The sequence below is a fragment of the Rhamphochromis sp. 'chilingali' genome (assembly GCF_963969265.1).
Source record: "Rhamphochromis sp. 'chilingali' genome assembly, chromosome: 22".
Classification (NCBI taxonomy): Eukaryota; Metazoa; Chordata; class Actinopteri; order Cichliformes; family Cichlidae; genus Rhamphochromis; species Rhamphochromis sp. 'chilingali'.
Genome location: NC_137950.1, coordinates 22859031 through 22878711, shown reverse-complemented (window position 1 = coordinate 22878711; position 19681 = coordinate 22859031). Strand labels below are relative to the sequence as shown.

The 19681-nt window shown below is 40.3% G+C and overlaps 2 protein-coding genes across 2 annotated transcripts; both read left to right on the top strand.

The window, feature by feature from the left end:
* Nucleotides 1-31: 31 nt before the first annotated feature.
* Nucleotides 32-11324, top strand: LOC308390721 (guanine nucleotide-binding protein subunit alpha-13-like). Its single transcript, XM_080872984.1, has 5 exons — nucleotides 32-376; nucleotides 1417-1643; nucleotides 5334-5384; nucleotides 7446-7646; nucleotides 9095-11324. Exons 1-5 carry the CDS (start codon nucleotides 94-96, stop codon nucleotides 9464-9466), a joined length of 1134 nt encoding a protein of 377 aa, XP_080729110.1. The 5' UTR covers nucleotides 32-93; the 3' UTR covers nucleotides 9467-11324.
* Nucleotides 11325-11748: 424 nt separating this feature from the next.
* On the top strand, nucleotides 11749-19533 carry LOC308390499 (uncharacterized protein). Its single transcript, XM_080872574.1, has 5 exons — nucleotides 11749-12107; nucleotides 14762-16063; nucleotides 16385-16495; nucleotides 16794-16910; nucleotides 16998-19533. Exons 1-5 carry the CDS (start codon nucleotides 12098-12100, stop codon nucleotides 17024-17026), a joined length of 1569 nt encoding a protein of 522 aa, XP_080728700.1. The 5' UTR covers nucleotides 11749-12097; the 3' UTR covers nucleotides 17027-19533.
* Nucleotides 19534-19681: the final 148 nt, after the last annotated feature.

Genomic DNA, 19681 nt, shown 5'->3' with positions numbered 1-19681 from the left:
CAGCGGTACTTCCTGAGTTTAGGGAAGGGGCTTGGTCCCGTGCCTGCGCCCGAGAACGCGCATCAAATTAGCATCGATGAAGTTTGTGCGAACATGGCGGATTTCCTGCCGACCAGGTCCGTGTTAAAAGTTTGTCTACCCGTCTGCCTGCTTAACAGCGGCGAGGTGGAACAGCTGAGAAAGTCCAAAGAGATCGACAGATGTCTCTCCAAGGAGAAAACGTATGTAAAACGGCTGGTGAAGATCCTTCTCCTCGGCGCTGGCGAGAGCGGCAAGTCGACTTTCCTCAAACAAATGCGGATCATCCACGGCCAGGACTTCGACCAGCACGCCCGAGAGGATTTCAGAGCAACGATTTACAGCAATGTTATCAAAGGTAACCTCGCTACCGAGGGCTGGAAACTTAAAGGGCGTGAAAATCGCCCTTTTTACTCGGTTAAAAGGCACTGGAAAGTTTCCACATCTGTTTAGCAGCGCTGGGCTGGGTGAGAGGACACATAAACAGTCTACATCTGCTCTCGGCACACCCATAGGAGCCTCGTTTGTCCTAAAAGCTTAACTTTTCTAGGGGTTTAGCATAGCTATACCAAATACAGCGAATCAAGTTTTTTGTGATATCTTTAACCAACACTACCCGCGGTTTTAAATCAGCTACAGGCAAGTTTTGTTGCTCAATAACTAAGCTCGGGATGAAGCTAATGGAGGGCAACCCGCCAGTGTAGTGTGCTGTAAGGTGTTCCTCTTTGTCCACGGACTGAATGAAAGAGAAATCTTTACGTTGGTGTTGTCCACGTTAAACAAAATCGTCTGTAAATACCAACAAGGCTCAAGCGTCGCTTTTTAATAGTCACGAAATTGTATATAACCCGACAGTTATTTCGGCCATTTTCAAAGTAAGGTGTTGGTGTGACCAGCACATCCTGTACATTTTTTTTAATGAATAAACAGTTTGAAATAAATGTAAATAATAGCTGTGAATACAGGGATTTCCCCGGATTATAATGTGGTTTTCGAAGCACATTTTCTTGTTATTTCTGGTCATTATGTCAGCAAAATGTGCTTTATTCTTGACTGAATGAAAGTTCAGTTAAAGAAAAATTGGGTAGAGTGATGGTTAGCACAAGGTGGTGATTTTCTTTTTCCTTTGAGGGGAGGCTAAGACCTCTTTGGTGGAAATTTTGTGTAAGCAGGAAAAACCCTGAAATCTGTCTAGTAACAGGGTTATGTTAATCATGTGCTACCTTAAAATCAACTCCACTTTTTCTTGCCCTATCATCATTTTTTTTGTATTTTATTTATTTATTTTTTAGACACAGCAGGCCTCCAAAGGACACAGGTGTTGGGTTACTTTTGTTTCACCTGCCCTTCTCACTACCCCTTTCCACTATTAAGTTGCCATCTGACTTCCTTTTCCAGGTATACGTGTGCTGGTGGACGCCCGTGAGAAGCTGCACATTCCGTGGGGTGATGAAGACAACCAGCCGCACGGCGACAACCTGATGGCGTTCGACACCCGCTCAGCCAAGATGACCAGTGGGCAGCTTGAGACATCGGTTTTCCTGGAGTACCTGCCCGCCATTAAGGCCCTGTGGGCAGACTCGGGCATACAGAACGCCTACGATAGGCGCAGGGAGTTTCAGCTGGTGGGTTAGAGCGTGCACACACACACACACACACACACACATGCTGAAATGGCATAACTGACAGATAATGGTGGCCTAGTTTTGTCTGATAAAACGTTCTCAATCTCAGCTCTCTATCACCAGGTGCAATAAGGGTTTTCTGGTGTTTCTGAATGGGTTTTTCCAAAAAGTCATATTGATGAAAATGGCAGTGAAAACAGAAAGTGAAACTGACTTTTCAATTCATCCTCCCTTTCCACTCTCCCTGCATCTAATTCTTTAGTCTCTGGTGCTCTCTCTGTGCCGAGTGGTCAGACATGTGATTCAATAGGCTTCCTGTTTACACCTCTCCCAGCTGCGTATATCTTTTGGCTGTCAGTGTGGACGTCTTAACTCTGTGACGTTTACCCCAGAAGAGCAGATGTGGTCGGGAGTGCGTTCACATGTCCTTTCTGGGCTGTTGATATGCTCTTATTTTATCTTTTATTACCGTAGCTTTAGGCTTTTTTTAAAAAATGACCAGCTGTCAGGGATTTTCCTGACTCAAAATAAGCCCCTTTCTCCCATGAGTGTAGCTTTACAGTTAAAGCACTGATTACTTTACATGATTTGACAGAAATCTGTGTATTCTGGCTATTTAATAAGCCAAAAAAATGCCAATTTTATCCAAGTAAATAATCCCCAATTAAGAAAACAGTGTGTTTGTCAAAAGGCTGGTGATTTTCCTGTGGCTCTTGCCAAAATGTTGTCTGTATAGGAATAACCCTGATTGCCCTGCCTTCATGTGACAAACTTAAACACTTCAGCAGTTAAGGGGCCCCCAACTGAGGACAGAATAAGGGCTGCGCTTCTCCAAGTGGCTTTCAGTAATGAAAAGCAGAAAATTACAATTTGCCAGTGGGTTGCATAAAACCAAACTTTCGTCAATGGCGTTTTGTTGCTCTGGCACACACACACTCAGCTTGTTGGTGCAAACCTTTCCAGACAGACAAGGAGAATAAGTGTGATCAGAGCAGGAATGTTGATCTGTAGTTAAACAGCTTTATGCTCACAAACAGATCCCTGGCTCTCCCACTCAGCGTTATTTGCACACAAACACTAAGAGTGTCACATACCTCGAGTTACACAAGGTCACACACACACTAACGTGCATAACCTATCTGTGTAAGAGTGTAAGTATTCATTTTGCAAATTGGCAAGTTCCTTTATTCCACCCGCCCACCCCCGAAATCTTCAAAAGCGTTAATTATCACGGAAAACATCGCACCTTTTAGACTTTTGAAGCTGGAGCTGTGCATTTAATAATGGAAGTGAGCTGTCACTTGGACTGATCATTCATATAAACACACAAATGTGACTCATTCGGTGACAGTAGTAAACGGAACAATGTAAGCAGCCTGCTATGGAAACAGCCTGTAACTGAAGAGCGGCAGGATCGCTGAAAGCCTGACTAGCTGTTCAGTTACTGGACGCTAGGTGTTGGTATCACAGAATCACTGTAGCCTAAGTGTGCTGCGAGGCGATCATCTGCGATACATCACAATATCTGTGAAAACGAAACAAGTGAAATCGCCTACATGTGTTGATAAAGATATTGATACCACAGATGGAAGCCATATAAAATATATTGTCCCATCCTTATTTCACATGTGCACATGTTTACAGATTAAAGCTCTTTGAATTTTGGCGGATTGGTTGAACAAACCAAATAGTTGGTCACCTGTCACTTCAACCCACTCTGGAAAATGAGGTGACATTTTATAGACTAAACAATTGATCAGAAATAGCTTTGAGCCTTTATTTGTTGTGTAATATCAGTGGAGGGTCAATGGACCACAGACACAGGGCTACACACACACACACACACACACATACACACACACACATTACTGCACAGCCAAGACAGTTAGTTTATAAAAAAAAAAAAAAAATTAATTCATATGTGACAATTCATTGTTCTAGGGTACAAAGTGAAACAGTATTTGACTTTAATTTTAAAAAAAAAGCATTATTTTAGGGTCAAAAAAGTCTCTGTATATGTATTAAAATCAATGTATGTACAGAACAGTGTAGTTTTTGTCAAATGTCCATCTTTTATAAAACCAACCACACATTTTGAAAAGTGTTTGGGATGTTTTGGGTTCTTTTTGCCTTTTCTCTTATATTAAAATAAACTTATTATTGTTAGATGTCTTGAAATGAAACTGAATATCAATTGCAAGCTTACAGTGTACAAAACCTTAATATTAAGTTTTAATGGTGAGTACACTGTAAACCCTGAGGGCAAAATTAATTCTGTTGGGAGCTGTTAAAATTTTTTTCCTTCTCTAAGAAGAGATTTGTGTCATTTGCAGCAGATTACCCAGAATCCCCTCGTGTTGACCGTGCCCCATTTAAGCATTTGCATCACAAATCGCACGTGCCTTCAGGCCTGGTTGTAATTATCATGTTTAAAAAAGCACACACACACGTAGCGCTGTGAGTATGCACATGGCTTCTCTCACTTCCTGCAGTGCAGACGTCAGCGTTGCTCGTTACAATAGTCTTAATCTTTTCATCGGAGATTCTGAGATTCATAGTATTAGAATTATTTAGTCACATCTTCCTTTAATGTAAGTGTCGGTTCAGATGACATATTGCTGAGTTTCAGTTTTGCTTCTGCAGGCGTTGTCATGCCTCAGCAGGGAGAACGCAGAGTGATTGCGCTTCTTGTTTCTCTTCTCCTTTTTTAAAAAAAAAAAACAGGAAAAAAAATCTGACTTGATTTTTGATTATTTCAAAACCAACCAAACCCTTCTTAGTTATGAGCTCCTTTTACTCGGGCGGAGTCGGATGTGAAATCAGAAAAGTAGCTTTTTCTTCATTTAACTCTAGTAGAGCACCACACCATTGGGCTCCTCCCTTGGGTAATCCTAGCCGTGCACATACACACACACACAGAAATGCACACACACAATCACAGGTTTTTCAGGTCAGGTTAGTTTTTTTTTTTAACCTAAAGATCAAAAGGTGACAAGAAGAAGAAGCTGGGGTGGGTAATGCTCGTACATGGTGGTAAGAGAGAAATACAACCCGATGGCTGCAACTGGGAACATTTAAATGCCTATCGTGTCATTAATGCAAAATACATGCAAAAAACAAAACAAAAATCCCCTGTGCAAGTGTAGTGCGTTGCAGTAGAGGCGCTGCAGGTCACAGGAAAGACGATGGGTTAAATCTGTTTTTCTTTTTGCACACTGTGTTTTGGTTTATGTCGAGTGCAGGACCCGCACCAGCTCACAGATAAAGGAATGCATCTCAGTCCTGGCAGCCCCGTGTCTGGTCTTGCACTGCCTGCACAAAAGCAGTGTCGAAAAAGTCTTGGGAAAAAACTCAAATAAAACACTTCTAACCACGCAGACACACACTAACCAACACTTCTGAATACATCAAAGACACACTTAGAAACACGTGTCACAGTCTTACTAAATAATGCGCATCCTGCCTCAGTACCTCAGAACAGACTCTGCTCTGGGGCAGACACGGGAGAAAGAAAAAAGTCAGGTTACTTCTGTCTTTGTGGCAGCTAAACACTCTCCCCACTAGTATCTCAGCGCCTTTTCCACTTGCAAACATATTGCTGCAAAATGTTTTCTGCTGATTGTGGTAAAAATGACAGAACCTAATTAATTGTGTAGAATTAACAGAAATTCCTCCTCTGTCCTGTCGCAGGGTGAGTCAGTGAAGTATTTCTTGGATAATCTGGATAAGCTCGGCGAGCTGGTAAGTTGTTTCTGCTTGTACTCTTTGTGATAATCAGACTTGTGCATGTTATAGTTAATACTGCAACATGTCCAGACAATTAAAGGTTACCTTAGAAATGACTAAGGTGGTTGCTTGCCGCAGATAATGCTGGCATTTTGTGAAAGAAGCTCCTTATATTTAGTTAAGCTCAATTTTTTTTTTCAGGTGTTTAAAAGTTTAGTTAAAAAAAACATCAAGATGAACACACTAAGCAAGTTCAAACAGTTTATAAACCCTTAATATTAAGTCTAAAGTCCAAAACTTGAGGGCGTTATTGAGAGTAAATCAGGGTTTTTCCTTTATTAACATGAGAGATATTTTAACCGCTCCCAACTGAGTTTTAACAATACTTCCTTTTTTCTGACATCAGCATGCTGGAAGTTGAATTGTTTTTCAGATTTCTGTGCATCATAAACACATCCTTTTTACATTGAGGACATTAAGTGTTTATACTTGTACTATTATTTACAAACACACATGCTTATGCTAACATCTACAATCTTACTGTCTTCATGAGGTTTGTATGCGTATGTTTGTTTTGTAAATTTAATTACACTTTTATTACCAAGGTTGTGCTTACAGGTGGTGTAAGCACAAAGGCTGCTGTATTCTTTTAGATGCGTCTTTCATGTTGTGCTCTTCAATACAGCCACCTTTAGTATGAACTCGATACATAAAGTCCAGCCTTTTCTGCTCATTTCCAGCACCACCTTTTCAGACTACTAGAGTAGCTTTGCATGATTCATATTAAAAATAATCCTTATACTGTGCTCACTCAGATCTGTATGTCTGGGATGACAAGATTAAGGTGGTGTCACATCTTGATGATGTCAACCAGAACTAGGAGAAGAAAAAAATGCCATGCCATTGTCATGTTTACTGCAAGCTTCCATCATATCAGTTTACATATCACAGAAAATGGACAGAGGCTTAGCAGGTTCACCTTATATGTGTTTGAATGAATATAATGTTGCATGCACACACATCCTCATAGCTTTTGTAAATGCTATGAAGCTAAAAAGCTAGTTTTGTTTCTGTGGGTGTGTGTATGTTAACTTCACTCCTGTGGCTGACCTCAGGCTTTTTTTTGTTTATTATAGAAATACACGCACACACAGTTGCAAACCACAGTGTCCTCATTACAAATGGGCACATTTTGAATGGGCGCTACTAACATGAATGAAATCCCCCCCCTAAATGTATAATCAAACTCATAATGACTGTTTTCATAATGGAGTTGCTGTGTTTTCTTTCATCACCATTTTACAAACAGCATCCATTTGTGGGTGTTTGTGTTTAGTATATGAACATAATATTCATTTCAACTCTTTGTGCTGTCAATTGTAGCTGTGCTAGTTTCTCTCCTCCCTGTTTCACTCTGTGTATGAGTCTTTTTTTAATTTGGTAAGACACGTTTAAAATGCTCAAGTTATTTTTTTAAACAGAACACACCTAGCCTGCATCTGGAGCCGTCCCCTCTATTAAGCAGTGAATCTGAACCTGCTAAAGCCAGTTTAACAATGATTACAAAGATGATTAGCTTGTATACAGAGCCTACCCAAGCTTCCTGGTGATTTTCAGTTGAAATATCCACCTTTAGATTCAGCTCCTCCACAGAGGTTACAGCAGAAGCAGATGTTAAACTTATTATGTCAAACCTTTACTTTCATTTTCTACAAAATGCTGACCTTCCCATCGATTGCTTTCTGTGGGAAATCCCCATATTTGTGAATATTTACGGAATCGTTTTTGTGTAGTCTTAAACTCTGCTGTGTTTTCCTCAGCGCTCATAAGTGTGTCATTTCCAGTCTTGCTTTTGCAGGACCCAAAGTTAGAGCTGAAGAATAAAACACATTTCTAGTATTTACAGATGAATTGGCTGCTAGTTTGAACTTTGTTATGTGTCTGGTGTTTCTTCTTCAGTCTGCAAACAAATCCTGGTTTGGAAAGGATTTTCTATCAAACGGTTAGGTGGAAATGAGGACAAATGGTATTTTTGTCTCAATAATTAAAAGTTTGTCTTTCTGCCTCTCCTGCTAGGATTATCTTCCCACTCAACAGGACATCCTGCTGGCTCGTAAACCCACTAAGGGCATCCATGAGTATGACTTTGAGATCAAGAATGTTCCCTTCAAGATGGTGGACGTGGGAGGGCAGCGATCCGAGCGGAGACGCTGGTTTGAGTGTTTCGACTCAGTCACCTCGATCCTCTTCCTCGTCTCCTCCTCCGAATATGACCAGGTAAAAAAATTAAAGTAAACACCGCTGCTGCATCAGATGCAGAAAGAAACCATGGCATCTCATTTCCTGCCACTCACAAGCAAGCACGCTCAATACAGATAGGATGATAAGAAGCACATTAACCAGTTTGTTCTTGACAATAATGTGTGGTAACTTTTGATAACGTTTCATTGATGCTTCTGCTTGTGCAGCTGCAAGACTTTCCTTAAGACGAATTAATTATTTGAGTTTCTAACTAAAGCTCTGATTTGACCACCACTTAGATGTGCAAGTGACAACTTTGGTTCATTTATTTGCTAGTCGTGCTGTATTTATTTACCATGTTTCCCCTTCCGTCTTCAGTATTCTAGCGACAGGCTGATGTGAATCCCCAAAATGTGACTGATATGTTTAAATGGGCACCAACAGCATGAATCGGTCTGTTCTTCATCACATTTACAAGGCTCAGTTCGGGGGGTTGTGGTTTGGTACTTTTTCAGAGCGGTGGGAAAACAGTGAGAAGACTTGCAAGACAACATTTTACAAGTACACATTAAATTGTGATGGATTGAAGTATTTACACAAACGAGAGGCTGAAATGTCCAGCAGAAACTTGATTCGAAGCTCAGAGCAGATGTAAGGTTTGCTTTGCTGCTAACTTTACACAAACTGAAATTATCTCAAGCATTAATGGAGCCGACTAACTTCTGATTGGTTGTCCCTCGTATACAAAAGGCTTGAATGTCAGGCAGGTATGGCTTCTTTGAGAGAACCATTTAGAAGATTTTTCACATGAAAAGACCCAAGATTAGGAAAAAACCTGTCTGAAACTGAGTGTTTACAGCAGTCTGAAGCCGAATTCCTTGATGATATTTAATATGAGTGAGTTTTATGAGTGTCCACCGTTATAACAGTATATAAATGGCTGAAAATAAGGATGAGAATGGGTCCCCTTTAAGGATTCCAATGGCATTGCTTTCTTAATGGTTGAATGTGGAATCAAGCTGCTTGAAAGCAGATGGAAGAATTATTTGCCTCTGATTGAACCATCTCAAGTGTTTTACCATCATAAATATGTTTTCTGGGACTTAACCAACTTCATTTTAGCTATGCTGGCCCCTAGTTTCAAGTCCCTCACTGTTTTCCTCATTTTGCTGTAACTGACTTAAAAAACAAGCTCTTGTTTGATTTGCCCTGTGCAACATACCAACTGTTGTTGTAAGAGCCATGCAATAGCAGGCTAACCCAAATAGCCTAGTTTTTGGGGGGGGGGTTCTCGTTTGTTTGTTTTTTTTTAAACCTATTGCACACCATAAAACCACAGTTTTAATCCAAATTGACTTTGGTTAACAGGAAATGCTATTAAAAGGAAGCTTATGAATACCTGACAGGATGTAACATGTACAGGTTAAAGGATTTACACCATCCGTACTGGCAGTAGTATTTAATTGTTCCGTCATCTATTACAGGTGCTGATGGAGGACAGGCAGACCAACCGGCTCCGTGAATCGCTCGACATCTTCGAGACCATCGTCAACAACCGTGTCTTCAACAACGTTTCGATCATCCTATTCCTCAACAAGACGGATCTGCTGGAGGAGAAAGTGAAAAACGTTCCCCTCAAGGACTACTTTCCCGAGTACAACGGACCGGAGCACAGCCTGCCGGACGTCCAGGCGTTCATGGTGGACTGCTTCCGGGCCAAGAGGCGCGACTGTACTCAGAAGCCCCTGTACCACCACTTCACCACCGCCATCAACACGGAGAACATCAGGCTGGTGTTTCGGGACGTCAAGGACACCATCCTGCACGACAACCTCAAACAGCTCATGCTCCAATGACCTCTGACAACCTGTGAAAATGGAGGACCTGAACAGGGACAGACCACCCCCTCGCTCATGAAGAGGACTTGGGAGAGAGAGCAGCATCAGAAGAATCCGATGAGACGTCAGCATTCTTCTTCAGACATTTTATATTAGTTTTTACTCTCCTCTTTGAAGAGTTGTCCCTCTTGTAAGTTCAGGATTTGTTTGAGGAACGAGTAAGCCGTGCACGCCGTGGTAATATAAATGGAGAAGAAGCCTCGTTTGGATCTTGGATGACATCTGAAACCTGCTGCTTCACCTCCTCTGTCCTGAGCTCTGCATTCACAGCACGAGTTACTGGGGCTATTTTCTCACAAGGTGTCATTGCTGGCGCCAGCAAAAGGTTTTCCAAAATGAGACGCACGGCTTCCAAACAAACGCAGGAATTAATCTAAGTAACGTTTAATTACCAGTACTGTGTGTGAGAGTTGATTTGCCGAGCACTGAATTCATCTAGTCCAAATTTACTGTTACGTCTGTTGAAAGTTGTTGCGAAGTCATTTTAGTCACATTTGGCGGTCATCAGCTTTTCTTTTTTTTCCATTTCAGATCAGCAGGTTTAACGCCCGCGATCAGAAGTGAAGACGTAGTAGAATTACAGTTAAAGATTTGAGGAGTGAACTGGCTCCAGCACTGGCACCTTGTTTTGCAGAAAACTGCTTGACGAGGGCACAACCACAACAGACTGAACCTTTTATTTCCTTTGATATAATTTCTTAAGACTTAATCACTATTTAAATGTTGCTTTATTATTAAATCTTTAATCAGATAATTAAGATGCCAGTTTCCGTATAAATTGTCCCTTATTTCTGGGTGTTCAGAGGGTAAAAAGATTACCTTCTTAGGCAGGTGTGCCACTTAGTGAACATGCAGTCCACTGTTTTCTCAGGGTTGAATCAAAACCGGTGTCGATGCTGATGTAATTGTTGATGAGCTAACTGAATATTCTGATTCTGATTATTATTATTATTTTTATTTTTTAATTCTGAGTGGTGCGACTCAGCCAGGCCTCCCTGCCGTTAGCCGGGTGGTGTTTAGCACCGTATCCTCCTGGCTTTGACCACTGACATTGACCCAGAACCCCCAGCTCCTCCCTTTCTTTGTTTCCATCTGTGATTAGATGCCTTGTAAAGGGACAGTCCTCCCCTGTTTGCCTGAATCATGAATGTGTGTTAATAAATGTACAGAGATTTGCTCTAGATTGCTTGAATATACTATAACCAATATTAATGTGGTAAGATATAACCCATTATGTGAGAATATCTGTGTTGGCACTGACTCCAGGCATCTCTGAAAACCCCTTGAACATTTTTTTTCCTTGTGTTGTTTAGATTTCCCTCAAAACTACATTTTGAATTATATGTGACCAAAAAAAAAAGACAAAAGCTTGAATACTTTTGTTGGTGACCGTATTCTGGTCTGGGCCGATCTTTGTTAGATCACCATTTCCAGGCACTGTTAAAATCTCTGCTTCTCTGCCAAAAAATCACCCTGTGCTTTTTCAGGACTGTGCACACTGACCGTGTCCAGTTTTACTCCAAAAATGCAGCTCGTGAGAGTTTCACTTTGCTTCCAGCCCTGGCTTTGTAAATACTGTAATCTGTTGCCATGTAAATAATATCCAGGTTTATCTCCTATATGTAAATGGTTGTAGAAATGGCTGACTTTTTTCCCATCCCGATTTTTTTTGCTTTTTCAAATCACAGCTTTTCCAATGAAGATGACTTTTTGATGTAGTGTATTTGTTTTCCATCACGGCTTGTTTTTGAAATTCTTGCTTGTGTTGTCTCTCATGCCAGTCTAACCTTCTCAATAAAATCCACTTTTCTACTTATGTCTTGCTCTCTTGATATGTTTGCTTTTTTTGAATAATTTGGTTCATTGTGAATCGTGAGGTGCCATTTTATGCCTGAAAAACTTGATTTTATTGTCTTTGGAAATTCACTGTGAATTTTTTTGAGGTGCAAATTGAAACCTGGGTTCTTTACCACTTAGACCAAAATCTAATGATTAACAAAACACGAGGACCACGTGTTACGTAGATAAACCTTACTGTACCGCTAAGACGTCTTTTTTTCAGTACTCTGCCAGAAAAATACGTAAGCATTTCTGCGGATACATAGTTTCCGAAGCCTCAAGCGTACCTGTGAAACGTTTAGTGGTTATTTTGACTTCATCCAAAAATGCGTCGGCATGTTTGGGGACTTCAAAAGGCGGAAGTGGGGAGGAGTGAATCATAAAGTCGACGCAACACACCCACCGAGCAGATCCCTGCGTGTTCGTACAAGACTTTTATCTGTCACAGCAATGTAACGGGCTGTACCGTTATAAACCACATCCAAGGGGTGTAATTTTAAACTAGGGCGTCAATATATTGATGATTTTACGATAACTTTTGATTTTACATTCAGGCTTCGAACTCGCTACCTAAAAGCGGGGTCTTTCACTTCACCGTCGCGACTCTGAGAACTTACTTAACCGAAACTGTTTAAAAGTGACACTCCCGCGTGTAAATGTGATAATTACTGACGCTTCACCTTAGCGCTGTAACTTTGCTGCTCTGAGTCATGCTTTCACCCGATTGGCTGTTTGACAGGCGCGTGCGAAATGAGCTGTGGTAAGTGTCACACAACTGTAATTCAGAATAGCGGAAAAAACACGTGATATAATAACGACCAATATATTAATTTGCTGAATTATAAAAATATGTTTATAGCTTCGTCTAGAAGCCAGGGTGACAAACATAAGACCCGGGGGCCAGAACTGACCCACCAAAAAGTCCAATCCGGCCCACTGGACCTCTATGTAAAATGTGAAGGAGGTCATAAAATTTGGACTTTCAACTATATTTTCACAAATTACGCAGCTGATGCTATAAGCCATTTGTGCTACAAGAAAGTAATAAAGTAACAAACACAAGACAGAAAATGTCCAGTTTCTTCACTAACTACTAGAAATTTCTGTTTTTATTTCAAATGTGTCTTCAGTAAAATAAAGGACATTTTCTGTAAATTAACAAAAACTTTCTCTTTATAATTACTGGTAGCTGGTCAATGAGCTACCAGAACTTTTCCTGTAATTTTACACATTCATATCTTGCAATTTAGGTGTGAAGAATCATGCTGACAAACATGTCCTTATCATGTACAGTATATAAACTAATGCATACTGTTGAAATTACACTTCTTTTTAATAAATCGAGATATCCCAGGAATTAAATGTGCAGTTAAACTACTTTACAATGACAGAAAAGGGATTTTCACAGTTCTAGCTAATTTCAAAGTGGCCAGTATGCGTCCCTTGATGTAAAATTGATCTAGAGACTAGGTATCAACTATATGGCCTGTTGGCCAGACGTAGGTCCAAAAAGCTCCAATTCAGCCCACTGGATGGCTTTGGAAAATATGGACACTTCAAATAAAGATTATAAAGTCCTTTATTTCTTGCAGCTCTTACAATTTTTTTAAATCAGCATTTCTTTGTAATATGGAAAAGTTGAGATGTTTTGTTAAATAAAATTGCGCTTATTTTTCTGAGGGATTTTTCTTATCTCAGGGAAAACAAGGGTAACTTTCATAGTGCTGAAAGTTGAACAAAAACAGTTAAGGCTTCACTGATCTAGCCTATTTAACTTGAAATTTGGTTGTATGTGCCCCATGATAAGCTCGACACCCCTGGTCTAGAGAACCTATTATTCAGGTGACAAGGTCACCCTTGTAACTACCTTACATTTCCCATTAATCGGGTAGTCTTCAATGCAAAGCAGTATTTTATTGACACTCAATTATGGGTCTGAATGTCATGGTAGTTTTGGGCTTTTAATTTCACTATTCCATTGACTTTGTGCAATATACTAGTACCACTGACAGCTTTCTAAGGTCAGAAAGTTTCATCTTTACTTCTTCAAACACTGTGGGTCAGTCTTTCTCTCATCTGACCATAAAACCTTTCTCACATTTCGTTTGTCCTTGTGGGCAGCTGCAAATTTCAGTCAAGCTTGACGGTTTTTATTTTGGAGCAGGGGCTTCTTTCTTGGTTGGCACGCTCTCAGTCCATAGCTATGTAAAACTTGCTTCACTGTAGACAGTGACACTGGTGCTGCAGTTTCAAGTTAATTGCAGGCTTGAGCCTTGTTGGTTCCCAGGTTGTTCCTGAACATCCCAATTAATTACATCTTATCTGAGGAGGACAGTTTGGGTAATCTTCCAGACGTTGGCAAAGTGGTGGCACATCCAACATGTACAATTGTCTTAACTGATGATTTTGGGATCTGCAGCTGTTTAGAAATTGCTTCAAGAGATCTTCCCAACTTGTTTAAATCTAAAATTGCCTTTCTGAGATCTTCACCAAGTTCTTTGGACTTTCTCATTCAATGAGTGCTGTCAAAGAAATCCATTTTATGCTGGCAGACAAGTTACCAGTTGTACTGTATGTATACTTTTAACCCTGTGTGGATTAGAGAAAATGCAAAGTAAAGCCAGACCTGTGCACTTATGTATTGTTTTTAAAGTCATTAAAGATGTATGTTGTATAACCATGCTACTTTGGAAAAAGTTAAGTTAAAAGTCGAAAATTACCACGACATCAATGCCCATGATGTGTAGATGTAAACTTCAGACCACAACTGTACGTGTGACATATTTTGAATGCAAGGTGTGTTAAACATGTAGATTGGGAACCAGAAGAGGTGTCGGCCCACCAAAGGAACCAATCTTTCCAAGTGGACTGCTCTGCGAGTGTAAAAATGTAGTGACATTTTAATTTTAGTTATTTTTGTTCCTAATGGCTGACCTTAACTTATTCTTCTTTACAGTAAAAGAAAGGATAGGTATTCTGTTTTGTGCAGCTGATTTTCTGGTCTACTTAACATCAAAATGGACTTTATTTAATTATTTAAAAAAACCCAACAACCTCAAAAGCAATTGGTGCAGTGGTTAACACTGTTGCCACACAAAAATAAGGTTCTTGGTTTGCACGTCCTGGTTGGGTCGGGGGTTGGGTGATCCAGTTTCCTCCTACGATCGTGCATGCATGTTAGGTTAATTTGTGATTCTAAATTGTGTATGAGATCATAATCAGTATGTTTATGCACACATAGCTGGTGCTTGATATGATTTTCTTTCTTTAAAGATGAAATTGTTCATATAAAGCTAAAACTATACCTTATTTATATTCAGCCATTATGTCCTTCCAACACATCTTCACTGGTCATTCTATGTTTGCCCTGGAAGTCCCATTTTGACCCGTTCTCTGTCACCCACCCACCCACAGAGGTGTGTCCATTCTGCGGGAAAACGTACAAAAGGTTGAAGAGCCACTTGCCACATTGCAAGGCAGCTGCTGCCTCTAAAGCGCCACCATCCAAACCAGATGTCACAGCAAACCAGACAGCATCGTCTTCTCAGCTGGACTCGGTTTTGTCCAGAGCAACAGCAAAGGGAAGGAAGTCATCATCATCAGTCATAACAGATCTACAAGGACAGACGCGTAAAAGGGACACAGCATCAGGACCATCAAATGCGACATCTTCATCACCACGAACATCATCATCCATGACATTACTTTCACCAACTAAGAAGAAGAAACAAAAGCTGGTTGATCAAATAAAGACAAGCACCCTTTTGTTATCTCCATCTCCAGCTCTGCCCCCCACCACTTCTAAACCAAAAAAGAAGAGTCTCCGTGCATTGATAGAAGCTGCTAAGTATGACCAAATTACAAAGGAATCACTAAAGGTGTCTGAAACAGAACCAACTCTAAGCTCCAGAAACACAGCTCAGACAGAGCCCAAAACTATCTCAGGCAAAGACTATGCCCATCTGTCTGCAGACGCTAAACCCAAAGATACACCTAAGAAGACACCAAAGACAAAGAATCATGTTAATCAGATGCTTTCCACAACCAAACAGAGTGAAAGTAGCACAAAATTCCCAGAGAAAAGACACAAGTTTTCGGAGGATGGCAAGCAGGAGATTGAGGATTCATCCATGAATAATTTTGTTTTGAAGTTAGGAAATGGCCACCAGGCAAAGATCACCCTCCAGGATGTTAAAGCCACATTAGGCCGAGCTAGATCGCCTCGTCAGTCCAGCAGGCCGAGCATCCTGAGCCAAATTCAAACTAATGACAACCTGTGCAGTAAAATCAGAGTCGATACGGGTGTTGGACCAGCTCCACTTTTAGAAGATAATCAAAAGTATGTTGCAACTCAGTCTGATGAGCTGCTGAGCCCTAGCCCACAACATGCAGGCCTAAAATCAGATAAGAAAATAACCTCAAAGACTAAACAACTGGCTTTAGTCCCTCTGCGAGATGTGCCAGAATCAACCCCTACTACAGCTCCCTTCCTGCGTGCGTCATCTCAGCAGTGGCAAGCTATGCCTCCTCCAGTCAACCTGAATGAGGGGCTGAAGGTGAGCCATCACATGACAGGCCTCCTCACAAAATCGGCACCAGTGGGTCAGTTTTCCAGCCTTCTTTCCCCTCTTGTATCACAAAGTCTGCCAGTGAACGTGGAGACAGTGGAGAAGCCTGAGGTCAGGAAGCAAAGCACTGCTGAAAATCCAAACAAAGGTAAGTATTTGGAAATAATTGTATTCCAGCCAAAATGTATACAGACCTGATGGTCCGGATTCTTTCCCTGTCTGACTTACAAAATAATATAATTAATGAATTATATTCAGACATTTGAACAAGTCACTTTGTGGCTCACCGCACTGTGTTAGGCGTTTTTCACAGATTTTATTGATAAAGTAGTTCATAAATGAAGAAAAATTATTGCCATATATTGTCAGTTTTACTGGGCCAGTACCAATAATAAAGACTTTGGAATAATATTCAGCTCGATTGTAGTGTTTCAGCTTCCTGATTCTCTGTCGGTGTCATGGATTACAGGAGCTCTGACACACCGGAGTCTTGGACAGGTGAGACTGAGGGAATTACCTAAATGGCTTGCCTGCAAAGCCCCAAGCCATCCAAAAGATGCTGTGGGAATGTTGCAAAGAGGTCAGTATCTCTCTCTCACACACAGAGAGACACAGTATTTGTGCTACTCACAGCACAAAAGCCGTCCTCCCATTTGTTTGTCTGTCACTTCTAACTTCCTGTAACAGTGTTATCTCTCAGAAATGAGGTTTTATTGAACATTGTAGATGCTTGTAGTCAGATGTTACCTCAGAACAAAAGCATTATAGCCAACAGCTGTTAGCAGCTGCTTAATATCTGCTATACAGATGTGAGATTGGTGTCTATTCTTTAAGATTTCTGTGCTTGTCCTTTCTCAACTCTTCTGTGCGTGATTCAGGCTGGCAGTGGTATTACAGGCGGTATATTGATGTGAGGAAAGGAGGTGTAGGTGGACTGGGCATGTTGTTAGCAGGATACTGCGTGCTCAGCTACATCTGGAGTTACCGCCACATAAGTAAGTGTGTTTTACTAAGTGTGTGCTCCATTTAACTGATGGATTTGGAGATAAGCTGGTTTTCTTTTCTTTTTTTTCTTTTCCCAGAGCTTGATCGCTGGAGGAAGTATCACTAAGGGTCAAGGAAAGATACTTGAAGCAGCAGCATTGACAGAGAAAAGTCTCAGAACTTCAGGACTCCATATGATGAATTTGCACAGCATTTATAACTGAGAAACTGGTACCGTTACTTGTCAGCATGTAAGCCCTTCCCTTCAGCCAATTTTGTGTATTCTGTCACCAGCATACATTGTGGGAGCACTATATAGTAAATGATAAATAGTGAAGTAAGTGCAAAAGTGCCTTAAACTGAATTCTTTGTAGTGACCATAAGTGTACAACTCTTCTGGTTGGAAAACAAGTACAGGTGTATAGAAGTCTATGTCAATTCTCCAGTGAGTTTAGGGTCTCAGTAGCTAGTTTCAAGCTTGATTGAATGCAACATGCTTATTTTTTTAATTAAATGGTCACTTCCATATAAGCATACAGTTCCCCCTCAATTCAACCCCAGATACACTCATGACAACAGGACAAATGCTCATCTCTAAGCTTCACATTGGGACTGCGTTGACTTCATAGTGCTTCTAGAGTTTTTCTAGAAGCAAGTCTTGCCGTTGGGTTCTTGTTTGGGCAGTTTCATTTCAGTGGTCACTGGGACATAAAACTGCATGTGTGGTATCACCAGTCAGATCTGATAAAACTGGCTTAATCCTGATGACTTTTCCCCAAAATAAGCCTTTTTTGTTTCCCCGTTTGTCCTACTACCTTGTTTGCTTTTGCTGAATTTTCCCAGATATTTATATTTAGAATTGGGTGTCGTGTGTTTCTTTCAGTCTCTCTGGTTGTCCATCTTTTGTATAAAATCTAAAAGCATATGTTTTGAAGACAGACTGAATGATTATGAATTTTCCTAATTAAATGAATTGCAAATGAATACAAAACTAAAACATGTAACTTTCTATCTCTAGGTGACCAGGATAAGAGTTTCATTCTTATCTGTATAAGGTTTCTAAAATGAAAGCTTGTCATGCTAAATTGTATTATTTTTATTTTGCTTATGTTTTTGTATGTTTCTTTTATTATTCCTGTCTTATTTATTTCATGGAGAAAATGTTAAAAAAAACAAGTATTTGCTTTAAAAAAAAAACAGCTTTTTTAAGGGTCAAAACATTTTTCCTCATCAGTGACCACTGTGTGCTCCAGACATCCACTAGCTGTCACTGTTGGGTTATGTTACTTGAACCAAAGGGGGCTGGGCAGTCTAATGTCTGCTGTGCAGTTTTCTCAGCTCTTTTGTGTAGAGGCATCGGTGCTGGAGCCCATAAAAGGATTAAAGAGAACCAACAGATTTCTAACTTGATAAAATATTACTTTGGCAGCTGTGATGCAGAGAAACATGAAATCTAAATGTCATGACATCAATGAAAAGATCATATCTGTGCAGCAGAGGGTAACAAATCTGGTTTTCCTTTGCCACTGCTTCCTCTGTCACATGATGTGATTATGCATGCTTAGTCCATCAGTGCCAGTGTGTGAACCCTCACAGAATAGCAATGGAGGGAAATTGAAGGTTTTCAGCCGAACTGGACCACTTCCTTTTTTTTTTTTTTTTTTCTCTTTTGTTCCTTGTTGTACACAAAATTAATTCATTGTTGAATCTCCTAACTGCTGTATTGAACAAATACAAATAAAGAAACAACAGCATTTTCTTTTGTAATGACTTTACTGACACTGCTTCTTAGTCAACACAATAAAAAATAATTTTCTTACGTTTTTTTCTTTACATTCTCTTTTTCTTCGTACAAAAATTATAAATATTTTGTGTCTAACTTTTTTTATACAAAACAACAAACTATACAAATCAAATGGGACAATAAACAATGAAAATGAAGGCAGAAAACGCATCTCTGCACAAAAAAAAAAATAAAAAAAAATGATGATGATAGGGGAGAAAAAGCACAGTTTGTTCCTACCAGGCTCTCAAGACCATGATATGCATTCTGATAACACAATGGTTTACAAACACTGGGTATGTCCCTACTTTGAAAGCCTAAAGTGAACATCCTTGTAGATATAAGTGCTATAGAGGCACAAAATCTTGCAGCAGTCGCTTGGAGGAGCAAATGCAAAATCTCACTTGACCCTCACTTGTCATTTGAGATTTGCTTTCAAAGCAAACAGCCCAGTTTTTCTCGGAAAGAAGAGGTCTGCAAGAGCTGAGGCAGAGATGCAGGCAGGCTGCCATGGCCACTGGCACTTAAATTAAAAAAGGGTCTTCTATCATCCCATATGAAAGGCCTTCAGTCTGTTTGTGTGGTCTATTAGCAAGCATATTTCACATACATGCTCATAGGAGAAAGGTGGTGCTGTCCAGAATCAACCCTGAGAGCATTTAATGCATTTAATCAGGGCTTTTGTGTTGTTGCAAAAACAGAAGTAGAGGGACATTATTTAGGACTTTTAAGTCTTGGTTTAATAAAACAAAAACATAATCATTCTGAGTTCAGAGGAAACACTACAGGGTTTTTTTTAAATAATTAGCCACAGAGCTGGTGAGACAAATGACGGGGATTCTGGATGAGACCACAGTCTCTCCTAATAATTTTGGTTGTGCTGCTGAGAAGGAAAAGAGCGAAAGTGTGAGAAAACTATCCCAGGGAACTAAGAAAACGCTTGGCAATAAAGTCAAAAGTATGGCAATCACACTACCAAACTACAGGAAATCAGTGTGT

Bases quoted from the DNA above. Each gene is read 5' to 3' on its own strand.
- LOC308390499 (XM_080872574.1), top strand. The intron at 16,496-16,793 runs GTCAGTATCTCT...TGCGTGATTCAG, and splicing joins TGTGGGAATGTTGCAAAGAG to GCTGGCAGTGGTATTACAGG. The intron at 16,911-16,997 runs GTAAGTGTGTTT...TTCTTTTCCCAG, and splicing joins CTGGAGTTACCGCCACATAA to AGCTTGATCGCTGGAGGAAG.
- LOC308390721 (XM_080872984.1), top strand. From the start codon at position 94: ATGGCGGATTTCCTGCCGACCAGGTCCGTGTTAAAAGTTTGTCTACCC. The intron at 1,644-5,333 runs GTGGGTTAGAGC...GTCCTGTCGCAG, and splicing joins GGCGCAGGGAGTTTCAGCTG to GGTGAGTCAGTGAAGTATTT. The intron at 5,385-7,445 runs GTAAGTTGTTTC...CTCTCCTGCTAG, and splicing joins TGGATAAGCTCGGCGAGCTG to GATTATCTTCCCACTCAACA.